Source organism: Sylvia atricapilla, chromosome 1 (assembly GCF_009819655.1).
Source record: "Sylvia atricapilla isolate bSylAtr1 chromosome 1, bSylAtr1.pri, whole genome shotgun sequence".
Classification (NCBI taxonomy): Eukaryota; Metazoa; Chordata; class Aves; order Passeriformes; family Sylviidae; genus Sylvia; species Sylvia atricapilla.
The window spans coordinates 46,065,717-46,089,386 of record NC_089140.1 but is presented as its reverse complement, the minus strand read 5'-3'; the positions used below and the strand labels follow the sequence as shown (position 1 = coordinate 46,089,386).

General features: G+C 43.0%; 1 protein-coding gene across 1 annotated transcript; it reads right to left on the bottom strand.

Moving 5' to 3' along the window:
- Positions 1-1,104: 1,104 nt before the first annotated feature.
- Positions 1,105-19,103, bottom strand: FKBP9 (FKBP prolyl isomerase 9). Its single transcript, XM_066321655.1, has 10 exons — positions 18,786-19,103; positions 14,904-15,049; positions 14,109-14,298; positions 13,270-13,415; positions 11,465-11,654; positions 9,269-9,414; positions 7,919-8,105; positions 5,954-6,099; positions 4,059-4,222; positions 1,105-2,721 (listed from the first exon to the last, which is right to left on the bottom strand). The coding sequence occupies exons 1-10, from the start codon at positions 19,040-19,042 to the stop codon at positions 2,539-2,541; spliced, it is 1,755 nt and encodes a 584-aa protein (XP_066177752.1). The 5' UTR covers positions 19,043-19,103; the 3' UTR covers positions 1,105-2,538.
- Between the last annotated feature and the right edge of the window lie 4,567 nt (positions 19,104-23,670).

Genomic DNA, 23,670 nt, shown 5'->3' with positions numbered 1-23,670 from the left:
CTCTGTTGCCTTTGTCTGGGTAATGCCCCCTATAAACACCATTATTTTATTGCAACTTTTTCCATATATTCTCTGATCTCCCCCAAAGCTGCATTCTTATTTCCAAAATGGCAACTTGCAGGCTTGGAGGGATGAGGTGAGGGAGCAAAAAAAACTTCCTCTTGAAGGAAAAACATCTTTAGATGGATCATGATCTGTGTTTGCTAAGTCCTAGGGAGCAATGGCATGGGAATTTCAGATGTACTTACCCTAGCCAGAAGCACTGGTAAAGTCATCCCTGCTATCCCATCCCTGACAAGCATTTCAAAAAAAGTCCAGCACAGCAATGTTTGGGATCACCAACTGACGGCAGTTCAGTGCTGCTCTTTCTCCTGCATCTGCCTTGGAGGACAACTCTCTTATCCTGGTACACCAGGAACTCTTCAGCCCGCCTCCTGGGATCCATCTGAAATGTTCCTCCATGCAAAAACATTGTGTTCATTCACTAAGGTTTTCTCAGACAACACAATTCAGGATATCACAGAATGGTCTAGGTTGGAAGAGATCTTAAAGATCATTGAGTTCCATCCCCCTGAAAGGAGCGGGGATATCCACAAGACAGACTTGGTTTTTGGGGGGTACGTATGAGAACAGAGTAAGGAGCTGTTTCCACACTGAATTCTGCTTCTGGCAGTACTCCAATCACAACTTGCTTCCCACTCCTTCTCTCAGCTTTGTCAGCACACAGAAGGGACTGCATCTGAACCACAGCAAAAAGTGAGCAACCTACTTCCAAGTAAAGCAAAAGGAAAAACTGTCTGCTGAGAGAGCTGCTTTCACAAGATGGTAAGGAGCCATTCTGGACCCAAATTCTGGAATGGAAGTGCCTGTCCCTGATATCCACAGCTTCTACATCTGGTATAAAATTATCTATTATTGTAGTTTAAAATATTTTTCCTGGACATTAATGGCAGTATTGAACATATTCAGGGTAAACCTGCTGTGACTAAGGGAAGAGAGCTGCAGGAGGGGTATTTGCTCCAACTCATGGTCCCAACCCACCAAAACTCCAGAAAAAAAAAAAAAAAAAAAAAAAAAAAAAAAAAAAAGAAAGAAACTTTAAAATTAATAGTCAATCAACATTTTATTTAACAAAAAGATCAGTTATCCAACATTTAATGGTATCAAACTCAAAAAATACTTCACTGCACTTTTTGTAAGAACTGCATTAAAAACCAATACAAAATGTTTTCATCCAACTGAAATACCAATTTTTAGAAAGAGCATCTCAGGGAGCTTACATCCCACATGTACAGATCAAGGAAAGCAAGAAACTAGACACAAAGCTTATAATGGAAGCACAACTCCCTTCCCACTCCTCTTTGACAGTGTCTCACTCTATGTGTTTGTGCTCTTTGCATGCTGTGTACTGAGGGGGATCCCATGGCCTTCCAGAAGATGGGTCTGCTCTGTGTATTTAGCACTGAGCAGCTCTGCTGCATTTGTCGAGCTAACAGGTCTCAAGTCACCGAATCTGAGCAGCACTCCCAGGGCTCACTTTGTGTAGAGGGCTGGGCCAGAACGTTAGCACACACAAACAGATGGGCCTGTTTCTTGATTCTATCACTGTCTGTCTGTTTGCCACTGCAGACTGCTCTGCTGCGTAAACTCTACGTACTTATTCCTTAATCTATCAATTCCCAAAACAGGAGACAGAAGCCCAACACAAAATCAACTGTGTCCGGTATTTATGACAGCACTTGGACCCTGTACATTAATATTTAATGTCTAACAAAACTATAAGTAAGGTCACAGCTAGAAAGGTTTTGGAATGACTGATGGGAACACTGGCCAGCAAGAGTCAAGGTTACTAATTTGGCACAGCACAGATGGTAGGAAACTTTTATTCCATGAGGTAAAAACCCAACACATACACAGTATCAATTCTAGGTCTGTTTAATTTCAGTCACAGCTTATGTAAATTTTGCAATGGCACAGCCATGTTCTGCAATTTGCAAATCAGATTTCCTGCTGGCAAAAATCCATGTGAGTTTGTTCAGTTACTGGGAAGAGTACTCATGCCTTCTGAAAGGAACTGGGATCAACAGCTGACAATTTTTACAGGTTATTGTTATGGGGAATATTTTGCTTTGTTTTCCTACACATATATTTCTGACACAGAAGTGTTTAAAACTCTTTTAAAAGCACTTGGTAGGTTTTCTCTCTACCATCCACCCAACTCACCATGTATTATTCCATGAGAACTTTGGATCTTTAGCATGAAAGCAGACCCCACATACACATGTGGTTCATGGCACCACATACAGCAGGACACTCCTTACCTGTCTATACATCCCACCTTGAGGCACTTAACACTTTTTTCAGGTATACCTAACAAATCCAACTGAAAATCTCATCCTATTTTAACAGCCTACCCACACCCAGGCAGAGGCAGGCTATCCAAGGGCAATCCTTCCAGAACCATGCTTGCCAAAACTCCTTCTGGTACACATGTTTGAACAGTAGGTCAGCTCAGGATTCTTGGGTTTTTCCTTATCTTTACAGTTCATCGTGCTCCTCTTTGGCCTCCTGATCTTTCAACTTGAATTCTTCAGCAGTAACTTTACCATTTCCATCCCGGTCTTGATTGGTAAACATATTTTTAACAATCTTTTCAAAATCAAAGCCGGGAGCTAATTTTCCTTTGCCAGTATCAACTTGAGTTTGGATGTACTCTGAAAACTAAGAGGGGGGAAGGGAGAAGAAAACAGCTCACAGTAAAAAGGACATTTCAAAAAGAAGAGTATCCAGCATTTTACTACTTAATAAGTGTAGATAGGACACTGTTACTACCTTATAAAGTTTTCCACCCAAACTGGACTAATTAGAACAGACACATGAGGTTAAATCACTCTTTGGAGCTCAGCAGGGATTCCCTCACTCGCTCCAGTGGGTTTTGGACCCATAACAAGAAAATGTCTTTTTCATCATTTAGGAGGAAGATGGTTGGACAAGCTGGACATAGGAACAGCTCTGCATGGATGGAGGGCAGTAATTTTGCATGGTGACACATGAACCTCACACTGTAAAACAGAAACCCACCTGCATCTTAGAGGGAACAACACACAAGAGTGATTGCTGATGTGGACAGCAACAGCCTCACCCTACCTCTTTCTCTAAAGCAGTAAAAGCTTTTTTCTTGCCTGCAAGGACAGACATGGAGGTAAACATAAGAGAGATGGAAGAAAAACAAAGAGGTGGAAGAGAGTGGTAGGTAAAGGGAAAACAAGAATTCAATTTTACCATATTCGGTTTTTAAATCCTCAAAGGCATTCATTCTATTCCACAGGGCCACAACCTGCCCTGTGAGCACTGCAGGCAGCATCACTCCAGGGAGAAAAGAAGGGGCAAAACAGAAGGAGAGAAAAGTGACAAAGAAGACTTCAGAAGAGAATAAAAGAATAGATTTTGAGTTAAAAGAAAAGGCAGAGGAAAATCTCATAGAGGTTTATGTCATCAGAGATGGTAGCAAAAGCAAGTGGCTTTCAACCGGGGCACCCAATGACATTCTCACAATTTCAATTTTAAAAGCAAGCAAGGGGAAGAACTTGACTGCACAGTCCACAATTCACACGTGTCAGAGGAGTGGCACTAGCATTGCCAGGCTCCAGAAGAGGTTAGACAGTTCCAGGATTCACTGCTGCAGGCTCAGCTTTGGCTCAAGAATTCACCACAAACTGCCAGCTAACACTGAGACAGACACCAAGAAGGCTGGTACAACAAAGGAATGTTGGATACAAACTCTGCCTCTTAAACTTATATCCTAAGGATTTGTTGCTGACCAAGGAAACCACAATAGTAAATGATCTTACGCAGGATGGCCATTCTGACAGTCCTTTTTTCTGTAACTCTAAAGCTGAATAGCCGTGCTTTAGCTGGCACCCTGCCTTCCTGTTCCCTTGATGACAAACATCATTCCAGAAGAAGAGAAAAAAAAGAGAAAAGACTCCATCCTTCAATATTAGTATTGATGGTGGTAGAAGAAAACCACTGCAGGTACTTCCATCATCTCAGCTTACCTCCTCCAAAAGAACCTCTCCATCATGATTCTGGTCTATTTCTTCAAAAAGGTTGGGAGAGACTTCCCCGTTCCATACAAACATGTATCCTTCAGGCAAGCCAGACACCAATTCCAGCAGTTCGATGTCAAAAACTAATACAGCACTACCAGGCACTTCTCCTTCTGTCACAACAAATGGCAAAGAGGGGTATTAATCCTCACTTACACAGACGGTTTATCCATCACTTACATTTACGCTCACTTACACTGAATGGGGTATTTTCTTTTAATCCACAATTAAATTTATCTTCCTGCTCCAAAAGGCACTTCTCTAGTGTGGTCCCTGGCCCATCAAATCTTCCTGATCATTTCACCAAGGGTGATCATAAAAGGAACCTTTCATAATAAAACCTGAGGCACTGGAACAGATTGCCCACAGAAGCTGTGGATGCCCCATTCCCAGGAATGACGAAGGCTAGGTTGGGATGGGGCCCTGAGCCTCCTGTTCTAGTGGAAGGTGTCTCCACCCATGGCAGGGGGGTTGGAACTAGCTGATCTTTAAATTCCCTTCCAGTCCAAACCATTCCATAATTCCATGATTCTAACTGTATGTATTTTTTTTCTACTTTTAAAAACTAAACTTGTGGGAATAATCCATTTTCTTTCATCTTGCCAATACACTGTGTATCAGCATACTTCTGTGAGACTCAAGTGTTGCAACCGCTTGGGATATTACCTCAGGGAAACCATGGAAGGAGTTTAATTTAGTTTTGAAAAAGAAAAATCAAGCTCACCTCTAATCTGTTTGTAAGAGACTGCAAACAAGTTATTTCTTCGGATAACAGGGTAAATACCAACACACTAACAAATCATGCATTGTTTCAGAACACGTATCAAATGTAACCTGAACAATGGCAAATACTTATGACAGGTATTTTACACAGCAGACTTTTCACATTATGAGGAAATATTCCATTTATTATGTAGAGCTATGAAATTACATATAATGTATAATAGATAAAACCACATATAAAACATTGCATATATATAATGTTACTAATTTTTCAAATTAGTAACGAGGTACGAGTTAGGTAATGCATTAGCTACGAGTGGAAATACATTCTTATCTCTTAACACAAATTAATTCTCCATTAAGCTCTGCACATGATGCCTGACAGTCTTTATAAACTACAAACTGTTCTGGAGCTATTCAAAGAACACAGCAATTCATGCAACTGCTTCCATACACATCAGAATCTGGTGATCTTGGTGATCTCGTGATAGACTGCTTTCCTTCAAATCTTTTAACCCAGAAGACCAGAAACAACGTACCTGGACATGAAAGTTCTTGTCACTTCTGTCTGTATCATTCTTTTTATTACTGCTGTCCTTGTAATTAAAAATTGATAAGCCTTAATACCCTAAAGCTGCCTTAAAATGTATTTGTGTTGGAGTTTTAACAGCACCAATACACTGTTTCACATCTTACGCTCAGTTTATGTATCTTCTGAATTTCCTACCATATTAGTGCTGACCAGTCCCCTACAGCTCTGTTTCCTGAATAACATATCCCATGTCCAAACACAAGCACCCAACTGCCTGTCATGGAAAACAGTGTTTGCATCCCTCTGCAACACCAGACTGCCTGGAGCTTTCTGTTCTGACAAAGCAACATCACCGGGGGCATGTGTTCTCTTTTGTACTGTGACAGTCTTTCTACTGGCCACAGCAACAGCATGACTCGAAATGCAACACAGACAGACAGCATGTTCATTCCACTGGGGAACGGGGAGGAGGGGGAGTGTCCAAAAAAATGACATGAAAAACCTATAAAAAATCCTGTTCAAGCAGCTAATAAAACATGCATGCCTGTGTTTCAATCACTCTAGAGATGCTACGTGGATGTGCACTCACCAACTCCATCTTCTCCATAACCAAGGTGAGGTGGGATAACGACTGTCCGTCGCTCCCCAACACACATGTCCTGGAGACCCATGTCCATCCCCAACACCACCTGACCAGATCCCAGAACTATGTTGTAGGTCTTGCCAAGGCTGTGTCTGGAAAGGAAGGGGGGAAAAAAAATAGAAAATTTCTATTTTCAAAATTACCACAGAAGTTGCAGTTTCTAGTAGTGTCCTGTCATCGCCAAAAATTAACTTAACACCCAATACTTTGTTCTACCAAACAGTTACCTGAAGTTTTCACAAGTTACAGCCAGCACCAAACAGGCAAGTCTCTGCTGCTGACATGTCCTCTGGCACTAAAATTATAGGCTTCTTGAATTAAATCCAATTAAAATCATTGATCATGCCAATTACAAACCCAAGGTATTTCACTTTGAAATAAGGGCTTTTGCCTTTCACACATTTTTAACTGTTGTAATTGGACTTTTCAGCAGATGTAAAAATTCCAAACGTCCATTCATCCCAGGACCACCAACTCCATAAAGGGATCTGAGTGCATTCTCATGGATCAGCCATCTCTTTAATGAAATCAGTCACTACAATGTAGTAGCTATTAACATGAATGGCTACTATTACTAGTGCTATTTAACCATATTAAATTTTGAATTACACCTTGCTGCCCATGGATCATTTCTAAAATTAGAAAATATCACCTAAATATCACCTATAAAACAAATACATACTGTGATTCTAAAGTCAGAGTGTGCAGCATTAAGGCTCTTTATTCTATTGGCTGCCTCTCTCTGGTTATTTGGCTTGGCTGTGTCTCTGCAGGACTTGCTTGTACAACTGAGTATTATTTGGAAGGAAAACAATTCAGTGGCTAAGAGGTCAGCCTTAAAATTAGGAGCACATGATTCATGCTCTTTGATTCTCTAAAAACTGCTTTGAGTAAGATGGCCTCGGCATCCCTTGGTTCCTGCTGCAAAAATGGAAACTGAGCATTCCTGACATATAAAGTGTTTTGAATCCAAACATGTTACTTGTATACATCCTTGCCTACAGCGTCGCACCACACGCTCCAAATTAAGGCAGCTTTTCAGCTCTGCAAGCTATTGTGTACGCTGTGAAACCTATGAGCTGCTTCCTGTGTTAATTATAACCTGGTTAAAAATAGCTTTTCCCAACTTCCCTTCCAAAAAATAAAATATTGTTTGGATGACTTGGACTATTCAAAAGATCAAGGCAAAAAAAGGGAAGCTAACAGAAATACTCTTGTAGCTGTGTGCCAGGCTCATTTCAGTGCTTCAGGAGACAGACTGGAGCAATCTTTTGCTTCCCTCATAAATCTACTGCCAAGAGAGAGGAGGAAGAGGTCTATTATCCTCACAGTCACAATCAAGCCCTCCAATAGTTTCTCCATGCTGACACTTAAAGCCACACTACAATACGGGAGCAGCAATGTGTGCTACAGACATGACAGGTGACCATTTACTATAAACCACACTCCAGGTATCTTTAACAAGACCACAAAGAGTAGCCCTACCAGACCTCTCTCAGGAGCACTGAATCAGTACAGAGCACAAATCCTACCCAAGAAACTGAATAGACCTGGAGAGTTCATTCATGATGAGACCTGTGTTGTCATGGCATGACTGGCCCATTTAAAGAGAATGCCATGCAACAAGTTTCATCACTCTACACATACTGTTTACATTCTTCTCCAACACACTCCTACATCCTTTTTGCTCTTGGTTCTCTCATTATGCTATGACAGATTGTCTTTAAATTCTCCTCCTCTTAGGTACCTTTGGCAGGTAGCCAAAAAGAAAAAAAATACATTCTACATAAACAATCAGTTTAAAAAAAAAAATAAATTCTTTATTCCCTGCCACCTTGCTTTACAGGGAACTCATTCTGCCTTCACTGCTGCTGGGAGTTATTTTCCTTACCAGGTCATTCAAATACCTACGTGGAGTCTAGCAGGGTTCCATCCAAGAGTGAAGCATTGTAGTGGTACTTCAGGTAATCTCCCTTCTTGCTCAGTACAGTGCAGTTGGAAGGTTTGTAGTGAACAGTAATGCTGACTGAATCTGAGGGGTTGTGGAAGTCCACCACATGGATGTCAAAGATCAGCACTGCAGATCCTGGAATCTTTCCTAAAGAGGAAGCAAATTAGACAAATTGAGAAAGAAATGGTACCCAAACAGGCAGATGATGTCCAGGTAGGAATTCCCTGTAGGAATATGCATTCCTGCTGTGTCTGCTACTGAGTCATTTTGCTCTTCTCATTCAGAATTAAAGGATGTGACAGATGGAAGCTCTATCCATTGTAGGAAAGACAACCAGCAGGAAAGCACTAAGCATGCGCTCAGTTCAATGGTGAAGGAAAAACTTCTGCCATCCTGAATTTTAAAATTATGCAGAAATGAAGCAATAACCACGTATTTCCTGTGACTGTCCTAAATAACTCATTTGTTTTGTATCAATTCAAAGTTGATCATCAAAATTCTCAAGAACTTCTCATGATTCAAGGAACGTCATTATACGTAAAAGGTTGCAGTTCCTTAAAATATCCTAAAAGCAGGCAACTTCTCCCTCTTCCCAGGATTATGTGTGTTAACAGGACTAACAAGACACATCCCAGCCTAGGACAGGGGTTTGTCAGTAAAGGAACCTAATTCCAAATCAACACCACAGAACTTGCATTCTCAGAAGAAAGGCTTTTTTTTCTAAATCACTTATCCAAGTAACATCCCAGGAGGAACTTTTGTGGATCACAGCCACAATGCTGTGATCAGCTAGAAGGGTTATCACATTTAGCCTCTCACAGCAATCTGTTTAGATAGCAATGAGTCTTCCCAAAGAAATGTTAATTGTATGTTACATATATAGGGCTACTGCACTGTTACACGCATCTGCCATTTACGGAGGTGGCTTAGAAATCCACAAAACCCGTGGCTGTGGAAGGAATAGGGGAAGAAAACTTTGCATGATGAACTCCTTCAAGACAGAGAGTTCAAGGCACACAGGAAGGAAGATCTCACACTGCACAGCTCCTGGCATCCAAGTACCAGTCTGCCTGAAACACCAATTACCCAAATGAGGTCAGGCTACCAGTTACATGTGAGATTGTTCTGTATTATATTGTCCTACCTATTTAGTTAATCAAAACAGTCCTGCAAATTCTGGATGTGGTCTTGTCAACTTGATGTCCACAAAATAATAAACCAATTCATAAACCTTTCAAATGCCAGAAAAATGAAAATACACACAATAAAGGTTTAACTACAGAAGACTTGGAATGCAAAGCCAAGCTCACCTCTCCCTTCTTCTCCATATCCAAGATGAGGGGGGATTATTATTCTTCTTTTTTCACCAGTGCATACACCTAGCAAGCCTTCATCCATTCCAGCAATCACATAACCTTTCCCAACATAGGTGTCATACGTACGGTTTCGCGAATAACTAGGGAAAATATTTGCATTTTAGCAGTGTCAGGTGTACTCAAGAAAACATGGGCTCTTGCAATAGCTCTGCAACACAATTCTTAAACCAGTTAAGGTCAAACACACAGTCATTAACCAGCACCAGGAGGGCACAAAGGAACCATGTGCCATGAATCCAGGCCACCAGGTTTCATCAGTTACTGATACACCAGCCAGCCACTGATAACCAGCAGTGAGACACTGGGTAGTGAACAGCCAGCAAATTTGCAAATTCATTTCTATTGTATCTTCAAAGAAAAAAAAAAATCACACTTATTTATGCATTTTAAACTAAGCAGAAAACAAGTTTTGACAAGTAACTGGAAAAAAATTGTTTACTCCTTTAAAATTTCCTCTGCCCTGACACCACTTTAATAAGCACTTAACAACTAGCTGTAGTTGATAAGTGCTTCATTTTCATGAGACACCCTGCAGACTACCTCATTTTGCAACCACAGCTATGTAGTTCAACTACTAGGAAGAAAAGGTGAGATAAATGGGCTCTCCTGGGATGCTCAACATGAAAATGAGTCATGACAACAAAGCAGTATCAACACCATCCCTCCCTTCCAAACCAAGCCAATCACTTACACACACAATGAAGGACCTGCACATGATAGAATAAAACCAGGCTACAACAACATATTGTATTTCTTACATGGACACGACTGTTCTTCTGCCTCTCTTCAAGGCATGTTACACAAAGGCACAGCCCAAGAAAGAGAAGGCAGAAAGGTTTTAATTAATCTTTACAAGGTAGCTCTGGGAAAGAACTAAACCAGTACAAGACCAGAGCCTAATGTAATCCAGAGGTTTATTTGACTGCTCTAAGTCCAGACAGCCTTGGCTGAGCTGCCCAGGACAGTTCTGCAGCTGAATATTTCAGAGTAAAAAGGCAAAGGAAAATATTATTAGAGCTCTCAACCCCAGCCATTCGCAGAGCATTTGGCATGCTCCTTGTGCTAGTGAGAAACCTTGTCCTGGATAGCTCCAGGGTTTTCAATCCCTATCGTTAGCTGCTCTATTTCTTCATTTATGAATTCTACAGGAGGTCAGGATACCATGTTTTAATGAACAACCCCTCTAACAACTCTCAGCACTTCAGAATGATGTAGAGGCTGCTGTCTACAAAGCATTTATTACTATTTCTTGACAGCAACTTTCATGTAAGTACTAGAGTATTTTCAAAAATTGATTAATTACTACAGAAAACACTCAAAAAAGAAAAACAGGTACACTGTGGATAAGCTTTGAGTTCTTAATTTACAAGCTTTCACAAACTGTAAATCAAGGTCTACAGAAATGGCTGCTGCAGTAGTACTAAACACTTTTCTCTGAGCTTATTTTGTAAAACATTTTACACTGGCTTGTTTTCACCTCCTTTTAGCTACTTCTGCCAGCTGTTCCAAAAGCTGGAGTGGGACAGTAAATCACTGTTCCACTAAAAGCAACCAATGTCACAGAAAGCTACAAGGGTATTATTCATCTGATTCTGTACACAAGGCTCACGTTCCCATAGGGCTCTGAATTTACTGTCACAGTAATCCCTCTTCCTTTATCACAGAAAACCTCTCTTATTGAACTCTGCAATTCCGTTATTCAGTCTTGAAAGACATCAGCCTTCAAAACGCAAACAGTTTTCAAGTATAAATATGAGTAACCTCACACTAGCCACTAGCACACTGACTCACAATTCTCAGGACATAAAATGGAATCATATCTATTTTCTCTTTCTTCAGTGGTGCTAGCTATTTGGCAGATAAACTCCATGGGCATTAGGCTTGTGTGCCTAAAGCACTTGGCTTCACTGGGTAGGTCGCTACCCCTAGATGGCGTCTGTGACAAACCCATGGCACAAAGCAGCTCTTCCCATATGGAAAAGTTTCCTATGAGTCTTTTAAAAAGATTCCAAGTCCACTCAAAATTTTCAAAAAGGAAGGAAAAGCAAAGAACTGTGTTTGAGGACATTATGGACATGAGAGAGAAGTCAAACTGTTAGTGCAATCTGTAGAGTTGAATGGTTTGGTTACCTGGAGTCAAATAATGTGCCATCCAGAAGTGTGCCATTGTAATGGTAGCGGAGGAAGTCGCCTGTTTGGCTTCTCCGCTCACAAGATTCAGGCACGAGCTGGTTCTCAATAGCAATACCATCCTTGGGGTTATGTAGATCCAGCAAAACCACATCAAAGACAAGGGAAGCTTGCCCAGGGATCTCTTTACCTACAAAGGCGTTAGAGCAGAAAATTGGTAAGAAACAGCAGGTGTTCTAGCAGAAGCTTAAACGTGTTTGTTGAAGAAAACTAACGTACTAGAAAACTAACGTCCCCTCCCAAAATAAATTGGAATCATAGATTGTTTGAGTTGGAAGAGACTCACTGTGATCATCAGTCAAACTCCTAGCCCTGGACAGGGCACCCCAAGAGTCACACCATGTGCCTGAGAGCATTGTCCCAACATTTCTTGAATTCTGAAAGGCTCAGTGCTATGACCACTTCCCTGGGGAGCCTGTTCCACTGCCCAGCCAGCCTCTGAGTGAAGAACCTCTTCCTAATATCCAGTCTAAACCTCCTCTGACACAACTTCACAGGTCCTGTCACTTGTCACCAGGAAGGATATCAGTGCCTATCCCTTCTCTTCCCCTCATGGGGAAGCTGCAGACTGCAATGAGGTCTCCCCTCAGTATTCTCCAGGCTAAACAGACCAAGTGCCCTCAGCTGCTTCTCACATGGCTTGCCCTCACGGCCCTTTACCATCTTCATAGCCCTCCTTTGGACACTTCCTAATAGCTCAATGTCTTTCTTATATTGTGGCACCCCAAACTGCACTTGAGGTGAGGCCACCCCAGTACAGAGCAGAGCAGGACAATCCCCTCCCTTGCCCAGCTGGCAATGCTGTCCCTGATGCCCCCCCAGGACAGGGTTTGCCCTCCTGGCTGCCAGGGCACTGCTGGCTCATGTTTAATTTGTCATTGACCAGGACCTCCAGTGCCCTTTCAGTGGTGCTGGTCTCCAGCCCCTCATTCCACCAGGGTTGCCCCACCCCAGGTGCAGAATCAAGTTTGTTTCATTTCATACGGATGGTGATTGCCCAGCCCTCTAATTTATTCAGGTCTCTCTGCAAATTTGCTTCTAGTCAGTCATTTTTTGGTTCAGGGGATTTTTCACTGAAATCTCCAACTTAATCATTTCCAAACTATTCCCACAGTGATGGCACTGCCTCAGTGAAAACAAAGGTCTCTTCAGCCTCACAGGTAATGGTAATGAAGCCACAGAAGAGGCACGAAATCTTGTACACCACAGACATATCCCTAAACATCAGAGCAGAGAAAGAATATGAGGAAGTCACAAACTAGACCTAACTGCCCCATTACTTAACATGGGGACCTCTGTGTATGATCTGCAGCCTGTACAGTCTCCCAAGACAATCCATTTTGTAGTTATCACTGGAGCATTTGTTGAAAAAAAGCCAACAAAACCCATCAGGAATGAAAAATATATTTAACACATTTTTTCTTCAAAGTTTTCCACTTTCTGTGGCAGTCTGAAAAAATTATGTAGTCACCTGTCTTCAAGTTTTTGGCGCCACTAGACATTAATCACAGATAATATTCCTGATTATTATCAGGAATATTTTATCTCAATCAGCAGCCGATTGAAATAAAATTTCCATATAAATACTACAATTGTATCAACAATATGCCTGTTAAGCAGTGTCTCTCTGAACAGGGCAATTATGCTGCCCATAAATTAAAAATACATAAAGTTTGTTTTAAAACATGTATGACTCAAGATTGGAAAAAAAAAAAAAGAGGCACAAATAAAAGAATAAGTTTTACCATCTCCATCTTCTCCATACGCCAGGAAAGGTGGTATTGTGATAATGCGCTTCTCTCCTACGCACATTCCCAAGAGACCCTGGTCCATACCAGGGATCAGCCATCCAATTCCCACATAGGTATCATAAGTTCGCATCCGATTATGGCTAAACATCAGAAAGAAAAAAATAATCACAACCAATCACAATTCTTTCCTGTGCCAAACTGGCACAGGAAAGAACAATATTAACCTTTAAATCCACATATTGTGCACAGTGTAACTCACAACTTGCTAGCTAGCCCAAAAGTATCGGTCTTTTATTTACCAAGCGCTGGCTGGGAAGTTTTCCAGAATGCTTAGCTATGTCAGGAACATCAGAAAGGCTTTGAAATGTGGCTCTCAGGCAGCTGTTACTAAAGCATCATTTTCCACTGGGCTCTAATGAAGCACACATGCTTATACACTTAATATCTCAGTAAGGAAGTGCTAGTGGCTCACTTTCCTTACAAACCTTGCTAAGTTTACAAAACGTGTATCTAACCTGAATGGCCGTACTGGTTATAGAGACTTTTAACTGACTGCAATAAAGAGTAATATAAATACCAGGAATGAAACTTAAAATAAAAAAAAAAAAATGCATCTGGATTGGTAATGCCCATGAAGAAATAATGCACAGTTTTATTGCTTTGAGTCAGTACTGCTATCCTATAATCCCTGAATAAATTACTAACACACATCCGATGCCAGATTTCATTTCCTGTGTTTCTGGGCAATTAGCATTAACTGTTACACAGGTCAAAGGGGTGCAAATGGTGGTGAGATACTAAACTCCACAAAGGCACACAACCCAGCTGCATACCTTGAATCAAACAGGGTCCCATCTAAGAATGTTCCATTGTAATGGTACCGTACAAAGTCGGACACCTGGACTGTCCGAGGACACTTCTCAGGTTTGAAATAAGTCTGAACCTGCACTTGGTCCTCCGAGTTCCACACATCTATCAGGAGCACATCAAAATGCAGCACAGCATTGGGGGGGATCACGCCAGCTGCAAAAGCAAAACAACACACACGGTTCTCTTTCCCTTTTTACACAAGGTATCAGCAAAAAGGAACCAGTCTATGCCTACCTTAACAAAATGCACAATGTACACCTTATTTCCTGTTGTGCTTACAACTCCATGGCCCCTTGCCATTGCTGCAGCTATTTATGGGGGGAAATCCAGCAAGATGAACTCTTATCACAGCTGTCCATCAAGCAAATTATCTTGAGCTGACATTTGTTCCCTCTCTGAGGCTGTAGAACAAGGACACTTTTGGAATTGACAATACCTTGTGCAGCACTGCAATGCCAAACCACAATTTTGGTATAATTAGGTATTTAACAGGGAGGCAGATATAAAGAAATAGTTAACTTTCATAGCGAGGTTCACTTCTAGAAGGTCTTCTGCAGTGAACTGCTCTTCTTTCAGCACACAGAGGGAGTCTGGAGAGATTACTTTAGGCTATAGGCTTAACAAACACCTCTGAGGAACAGGGGATGACCTCCCTGAAATTCTCTACCTGCAGTTTCTACCCTTCTCTTCCATGGCTCCGTTTCCTACCTGCTCTGTTGGAGCCCTCACACAAGCAGCTGGCCCGGTGCTGTACTTACGGACGCCTTCACTTCCGTAGGCAAGCTTCGGGGGAATCTTCACGAACCGACGCTCGTTCACACACATGCCCACCAGAGCCTGGTCCATCCCAGCAATAAGCTGACCTTTGCCCACAAACACGTTGAATGTGGATCCCCTGTCATAGCTGAACGGGGAAAAGCAGGCAAAAATGTGAGTGGCTCATTTACACCCCCCTCCACTGTTATTTTTTCTTTCTGAAGGAGAGTTAACTGTACCTTGCCTCCCTTTTCCCCATTAGCATAATGTTATCACAAGACAGCTCCTAAAGGAAGGGGCAAATCCAAGGTGTTCCTGAGACTTCAACACAGTTCTCCTTCTGTTCACTGCTCATCACCTATCTGAAACACATTCTAGCAGAGTGCAATGTGTACTACAGGCACCTGAAGGCCAGACCTACAAACAGCTAATTGACACGCTAAGATTAAAGGCAGCACTAGAAAATTACGGAAGAGAAAGAAAAATTAAACACTGCTATGAGCTATGAAAGGATAACTGCTCCCAGAGTAGGATCCTGGCATATTGATTTCAGTCAGTAACATCACAAAAATATTACATAAGACCTATAAGCTTTACCATGTGAGACATCACACTTCCAATCTCTGTGGGAGAAGGGGAAAAGGAAAAGACGCCTTTTTAAGTAGTAGCTGTGAGGTTTGCCAACAGGTTATCGATTTTCTCCTCCACTTTTACAGCTCTCATTTAAAGCACAGAGACATGTTTTGAACAGCAAATTTGCCAGACCAAGAACCAAGAAACGAACAATCCTCCTCTGTGACAGTACATGAATATTCAAAAGGTAAAATAAACTATACTTAAATCACTCAATTTTCCAGAGAGGATAGAGAACAGCTGTGTTACCACAGCAGAAACACTATCTTACATGTTTCATTTGGCTACCTTAAATCTGCACAATGACCCCACTTTGATGTGCCTGAATTACTGCTGTTGGACTTTTTGGAGCAACATATAAACACATGACAAGAAGCATCTCAAAAGCTTCATGCCTATTTTTAAACTTTTACTGCTTCCCAAAAAAAAAGGGATTCCCAAATCCCTTCCATAATTTCAAGTGGTTTTTTTACACTTAGATAAATAGATAGATATAAAAGTCAGACCTGGAGAGAAGAAAAAAAAAAAAAAAAAAAAAGCACTTGTGCCTTTTGCATGCTAAAATTCTGGAAAGCAGCCAGTAGCTAGACATCCCTAGGGAAATGATGTCAAACTTTCCTTCCAAGACTGTACACATAACTTCCACAACATACTGAGCCTCCTAACACAGTCCCACAACCTTGAATCTCTCAAATATTTTACTGAGTGATCCCTCTGTTTGCTCCATCTGGTTTTTTTTTTCCCTTCTGACAAACATTTCTCTTAAAGTAGACAACCCTCTATTACTGAGCATTCACTTTAGGTTGCAGTAATGTTTCCACTCCCAGTAAAGGATAGAAAACATTTAAATTATGCACTGACAAAATCTATTATACACACAAAGTCATAATTAAGATGTTAAGGCTAGTAATATATAATAAGTTCTAAGAAACCCTCCAAAACGGTATTTTGTAGCAATTGACAAAGCTTGGCAATACATCTGGGATGAACGTAAAACAGAAGAGCTTTCTTTTTAGCAAAATAAAGGTACAATTAAGAGAACATTGATGCATAGCAGAGAACTGAACAAAACACTGATGAGACTGTGCAGCTTTGCAGGACTGACTGCGGGTTCCTTAAAACTAAGCCAAATTTGTTTCTATTAGTGGAACTGACCAAATTAATAGTAGATGTCCAAGTAATTAAATTCAGACTTTTAAATGCAAATCATTTTTATGCCCATTGAAATAAAAAATGCAAATGCTGATGCAAAAAAAAAAAAAAAGCTAGTGCTAATAATACACCAATTTATGTGAAACAGTCGTGATTACTAAGACTTTGTCAACAGCCTGATAACGTGAGGAGCAGTATTGCTACCTGCTACTTGGAAATACAGAAAATTAATCTTTGAACTCAAGAGTATTTTCAAGATTAGAAGAAGAAACAAAGCAAAACTGCCCTTAGCTCAGCAACTGGAGCATTTTCTAGACTGATTTCATAGTAGTGTTCTATTAAACTGAGGCTGGTAAGCATGCTCATAAACTTTAAAAAAAAAAGAAAAAAGCAAACAAAAAACAGGTAATAAGATGGGCTTATTTTTGTATAAATTGACTAAATCCCTAACTCACAGGCAGGGAACACCAAAGATTTTAGAATAAACATTCCAAAGTATTAATCTACAGAAGATAAAGTCCTCCTATTTTTCCATGTCTTAACATGATTAAATACTGTCATCAATCTTTAAAAAGATCATAGTGAATAACAAAAGTGCACATCAATGTGAGCTGCCATCTAGAAAAAAAGCCCAAGCTGAACAAACCTGTTATTTTGCACCCTTTTGAAATGAAAGCAGCCACAAAAACATTCAAGTTGGACACAACTATCACCACTACTACTTATTTACTAATATTTAGAGGATCCAAAGAGATAAATGCCATACAGTTCTGCACAATCTGTTCCTGCCCCAAATAATTCAGAATGCAATGACAAGGAACTCGGAACTAAAATGAGAGCAGCACCTGGGCAGCCCCTCCAGGCGCCCTGTCTCAATGCACAAGTAGCAATCAGAAACGCACTTCTGAACACGTGGCCAGCTTTGTAATTGTCACATATTTATAAAATAAGCCACGAGGATGCTGTCTTTATGTGTCTGCACATCCACAGCTAAGACTTATGTTCCAAGCCCATCAACCGCCAATGGATTCACTGTCTGCGCTGTGTTTTCACTGAAACTGCACCACCACCAGCTGAAGTGCCAGGTATCACATCCCACATTTTAGTCGGGGAAGTGCTGGTGATATGGCACTACTGGCATACTAACTACAGTCAGCTCCAGAGGGAGAGCTGAGCTTTGAAGGACAGTTATTTCCCTAAGGCTGTAGATTTTCCTTGAAGCACATGGGAGATTACCAGGATTACTGAAAATACATTTTCCTTTTTCTTTCTAAATAATACTTTGATCAGTGGCAATGAATGAAGTAAGAAAAAACAAATAAGCTGTCAGCAGCAGCAGCATCCTTCACAATCTCCTGATCCCACTATTTAGGCTTCCTGATCCCAAAATAACAGCAGGAAACAAGCCGGGCACTTCACTGTGCATAGGTCACATTTATTCAAGGATAAAGTATCCAAAAAATTCTGTGTAAGTACAGCTTGAAAATTCCTATGTTTTCAGCAAGGATAATGATTCAGAAACAACCTCATTCAAGTAGGTTTGAGCCTGGAGAAGACATAGGAAATGAAACGGGCAGGAAATCACTACTGTGAGAGACTGTGATACCATACACACGCCTGTTTGCCGGGCTAAGCCTAGCTGAATAACCTTATGATCTTCACTCTTGGAGCGGAAAACTCCCATTCAGCGCCTGGGAGCAGCAGCTGAAAGGTGGTAAGGATCCGTAAGAGCAAGCAAACTACGGCAGACCGGACCCAGGCACTACAGAGGTCTTGCCCCGTGTCCCCAGCGGTCACTCCCCAGCTCTCTGCCCTTCATATTTCAAAGACATCTTCCCATGGTGACCTCTATGTCACGCACGAACGACACTGCCCATCCTGCCGCTGACTCGTTTCCAACTGGTCACCCCAAAAGCGCCCACGGGCCACTGCAGGGAAAAGCAGGGGGACCTGACCGGAGCCTCCACCCAGCGCCACAATCTCCGCACATCCCCCAAAAAATCACCCTGGGGGGGACGGCACCTCTCGCTCCACTCCTCTCCCGCTCACAGTGCCCCACCAAACCCGGGGCGCTGCCCCCGCGGCGGGCTGTGCCAGACCTGGAGTCGAAGCGGGTGCCGTCGGGGAAGGCGCCGATGTAGTGGTAGCGCACGAAGTCCCCGGGGCGCACGGCCCGCGGGCAGCTCTCGGGCACGAAGCGCCGCTCGACGCCGAGCTCCGCGCCGTCCGGAGGCATTTCGGCGGCGGGCACCGGCGGCGCCTGGCAGGCCGCCCAGCTCTCCAGCAGCGCCGGCAGCAGCAGCAGCAGCGACCCGCAGCCCGGGCCCCGCCGCCGCACGGCCGCCGGCCCCGCCATGGAGAGCAGCGAGAGGGACAGCCGCGGGGCCCGCTCGGCGGGGAGGGGAGGAAAGGGAGGACGGAGGGAAGGGAGGGAATGAAGGGAAGAAGGGAAGGCAGGGAAAAGAGGGAAGGGAGAGAAGCCGCCCGCCCCGGCCCGCCCGCTCCTCCTCCTCCTTCTCCTCCCAGCGCTGCAAACTTGCAAACGTGGATGAAGCGCTCCCACCCGGGACGGGGGAGGAGCGGCCCCGGCGCCGACTCCCCCCGCCCGCCGCGGGCTGCGCAGGCCGGAGCGCAGCGGTGGCACCGCCGCCCCCGCTCCCTCCCCGGGCCGGAGGTGCGACGTGGCGCTGCCCCCGGCCGCCCTCCCGGCGCTCCTCCGCTCCCGAAGGTGGCACGGGAGACGGGCGGACCCCGAGAGTCGTAAACACGCAGACAACAACCCCGCCATTTCCCGCAGGTTTTCCGCAGCTCTGGGGAGCGGAGCTGCTAGACGCCCTGGGAGGGACCGAAAACACGGCAAGTGGTCCCCCGCGTAAGGGGGTTTTGTCACTCTACCTGCACACGTACTCCGCGCACGACTTCGAGTATTTGCAAGCCTAAAGTCCGATCGCAAATGTTCATTTTAAGTCAAATTCCCAAAGATACGAGGCTGTTGGCAAATGCGTATTGATGCACATCAGTGCTCTCACAGGGATTTGCAACTCCCTGGTGGGGGACCTTCCCAAATGACACAGAGAATAGACAGAATGACAGAGTGATTTGGGTTGGAAGGGACTTTAAAGATCATCTAGTTTCAACTCCCCGACCTGGGCAGGGATATATTTCATTAAACCAGACTGCTTTGAGCCCCATCAAGCCTGGCCTTGAACACTTTCAGGGATGAGGCATCCATAACTTCTCTGGGTATCCTGTTCCAGTGCATCATCACCTTCACAGTAAAGAATTTCTTCCTAATATCTAATCTAAACCTACTCTCTCAGTTTGAACAGATTCCCCCTTGTTCCCCTCTATCTTGTAGGTTCCCTTCAGGTACTGGAAAGCTGCAATTAGGTCACTCTGAAGCCTTCTTTTCCAGGCTAAACAAACCAAATTCTCTCAGTCTTTCTCATAGAAGAGGTGCTCCATCCCTCCGACTGCCTTGGTGGCCTCCTCTGGACTCGCTCCAACAGGTCCATGTCCCTCCTGTGCTGGGACCCCAGAGCTGGATGCAGCACTGCAGGTGAGGTCTCACAGAGCAGACCAGAGCAGAGGGGCAAAATCCTCTCCCTGGCCCTGCTGGTCACACTGCTTTGGATGCAGCCCAGGAAGCATGTGGCTTTCTGGGCTGTAAGTGCACATTCCTGGCTCATGTCCAGCCTCTCATCCACCAGTACCACCAAGTTCTTCTCCCCAGGCTCTTCTCTATCAGTTCATCTTCCAGCTTGTGCTGATACTGGGGGTTGCCCCAACCCAGGTGTAGCACCTTGCACTTGGTCCTGTTAAACCTTATGAGATTCTCATGGGCCCACTTCTCCAGCCTGTCTAGGTTCCTCCGGATTGCATCCTGTCCTTTGAGTGTGTCAAGCACACCACTCAGCTTGGTGTCACCTGCAAATTTGCCGAAGATGAACTTGATCTAATGTCCTTAATGAGGATATTAAACAGCACTTGGTCCCAGTACAGAGCTCAGAGGGACACCACTTGTCACTAGTGTCCATTGGGACTCTGAGCCATTGACCAGATGGGACCATCCAACTACTTACTAATCTGTCTAACAGTCCACACATCAAATGCATCTCTGTTCAATTTAGAGAGAATGCTGTTGCGAGGGACCATGTCAAAGGCTTTACAGAAGTCCAGATAAACAACACCCACAGCCCTTCCGTTGCCCACTCTCGCAGTCGCTCCATCACAGGAGGCCACTGGGTTGGTCAGGCAAGACTTGCCCTTGGTGAGGCAGTGCTGACTGTCCGGAATCACCTCCCTTCTTCCACATGCACTAATGCAGCTTCTAGGAGGATCTGTTCCATGTTCTTCCCAGGCACAGAGGTGGCTGATAGATCTGCAGTTCTCAGGGTCTTCCGCTCTACCCAATGTAATTTCGGACTTCAGGGGCTGCCATGACTTTTCAAATATCCTGGAGAGGGGTTTGGCAACTACATCAGGCAACTCTCTCAGGACTCTGGAATGCATCTCATCAGGCCTCACAGGCTGATATACGTTCAGGTTCTTCTGATATATGTGGTCATGAACCTGACCTGACAAGCACCAAGTAAGACACGGCATCTGAAAGGAATCACCATCCCAGTGTGCCAGCAATGTCTTCATCTTGAACACACTGATGAGCAGGAACTTAGATTTTTTTTTCTCTGTTACTCTAACCAGTTTCAGTGAAACAGGATGGGAAAGCTATGCATCTGCATGTGAAGCACCAACCTCAAGCAAGATTTAGTAAAATGATACAATATTTTTGAAAAGCAGAGAAGTTTATGATAGCAGGACTCGGGCAACCAGTTGGAAATGTAGGCACCCTAGGAATATCATGTAAGAAACACCAGTGATAAGGTTTTGTTATTGACAAATTATTAAACAAACACAGTGTACTCTTGGGTAGTTGCAAACCCATGAAAACCAGGGAAGAGGGGGTGCCTGAGCATTGCAGCAGGAGAGATGACAGCTCACAGGCCCAGTTCTCCACTTTTTGTGCATGTGCCACCCAGCTGTACCAACCCAACAACAGAAGGGATGCAGTCTAATCAAAGGTTTTTTAAGTGCATTCAAATATGCTCTTGTATAATAGTGGTGTATTGCTAGGAAATAGGTGCTGCTTGATGATCTAACCAGTCAAAAAAGTTAGCAAATTGGACAGTTATTTAAAAATAACAAGACTTGAGGTTACAAATCACACTGTCCTTCCAAAAACAGTCACACTGCACATTCCAAATTGGTCTTTTAAACAAGCAATGTAAATTGTCTGGCAGTTGCCTAGAATTAAATAGCTTATTTTGATGTTGGCTTATGTGGACACAATTTATTTTTTCAAGGAAAACTCATAGTTCACCATTGGAGTATGTTGATACAACCAACATAAAGATAAAGCTTACCCAGAATTCAGTACTTCTTATTGCCAGGCAGTGACACAATCTTTATTTTTGCTGGTTTATTTAAGAAGGTCTATGTTTTCAAAATAATTCCTTGGACTCTTAATATTTATGCAGATTTGTACTCATTACTCTTCACCTGTGTCAATAACAGTTCTCTACTTCTGATGTAATTACCATTGCCTCAACACTGCTCTAAGTGTTCCCGGTTTTATCAACTCCTAAAAGAGCCAAATGTCCTTTCTGTGCCAGCAAACATGTTCGCTCCATGCCTCAGTTCCATTTGCCTCATGGCTGATGGGCCACATGTCTCTCCATAAGCACACACAGAGCTCAAGACAGCTGTCAGCCAGGAAGGTGCATTCCCTTTTGTCTCCTAGTTTTGTTCACAGAGGTAGCAAATGTAAAAATGGTATTTTCCTTAGAAATGTCAATTTAATCATTTTGCTGTCTTTTCAAAGCACATACGCAGGCAAGCACACACGAATTCTTATTCATATGTCAGTTTGTTTGAACAGTAACCCAGCTTCCCTGGAAGCATTTTGGGGATGCTGATCTCTATCAGACCTGTTCCTCAGGCAGCCTGACACACAGCAATGGCTAACACAGTGTGAGAAGGGTGAGAGAAAAGCACAGACATGCCTGAATCTCCTAGAGAAGGTGGTCCTGGAAGGAAGGTCATCCTTTCAAAACTTTAAAACACAGTATAGCTGAGGTAACTTTTCAGTCTCTCTCTGAAAAGTTAGCTTTCAGGAATGTCACAGGTCAGATATTAAATGACGATTAAGGAGCTGGGATTCATGCCTTTGGAGTACACAATGTGACACATGTAATGTCCAAGGGGCTGCAACTCTCCTAGCTTTGACCTATCTTTTATCAATCTAAAGTAGATTTGATGCTGTTCTCAAATCTTTTGGATGGGCAAGGAAGTAAAATGTCGGCTCTCATTGTTTCCCCTTGTATCACCAGCATTATCATTAAGTGCATCACACAAATGAGAAATCCAAAAGCTCAAATTCCAAGAAGGTAGATAAGAAAATTCCTTCATACACTACTTGATTCAAATCATGTCTCAGAAGGACTGAAGAAAGCTGAGGAGCATGTTGATGAGTCACCTCAATTAAAGATTAATTTATGGTAACTTGGGAAAAAGAAATAAAGCCTCAGCTTAAGTCTGAGGGTAGGTAAGATCCCACTGGTTTGTAACTTGAGATGCTGCCCTACTTCTTGGAATGTGTTTGAAGCCAAGCACCAGGCAGTCATGAGATGGTGGGTCTAATGTAAATGAAAATGTTTGCAACGCATTTGGTCACATAAACACAGGAGGAGTTGTGACTAGTGAAACTTTCTGCTGAGTAGCTGTTGGACTTACTCACTACTTAACCACTGACTGTTGTCAATTACCCCTCTCACAGCTAAGATTACAGGCCCAAAGGTTCAGTCCCTGGATGCCCTCAAGTATACATGCATTGTGCTTTGATCCAGAGGTTTTCTAAAAAGATAGCTTACTGAGGAGAACAACACAGTGAATTTGCAGCGTTTTCTAAATACTTTATCAATTATA

What these genes read in the sequence shown, in the direction of transcription:
- FKBP9 (XM_066321655.1), bottom strand. Translation starts at nt 19,042, where the DNA reads ATGGCGGGGCCGGCGGCCGTGCGGCGGCGGGGCCCGGGCTGCGGGTCG. An exon ending in GTATGGAGAAGATGGAGATG is followed by an intron (nt 11,655 to 13,269) that starts GTAAAACTTATT and finishes ACGCCTTTGTAG; the next exon opens with GTAAAGAGATCCCTGGGCAA. An exon ending in TTATGGAGAAGATGGAGTTG is followed by an intron (nt 4,223 to 5,953) that starts GTGAGTGCACAT and finishes TTGTTGTGACAG; the next exon opens with AAGGAGAAGTGCCTGGTAGT.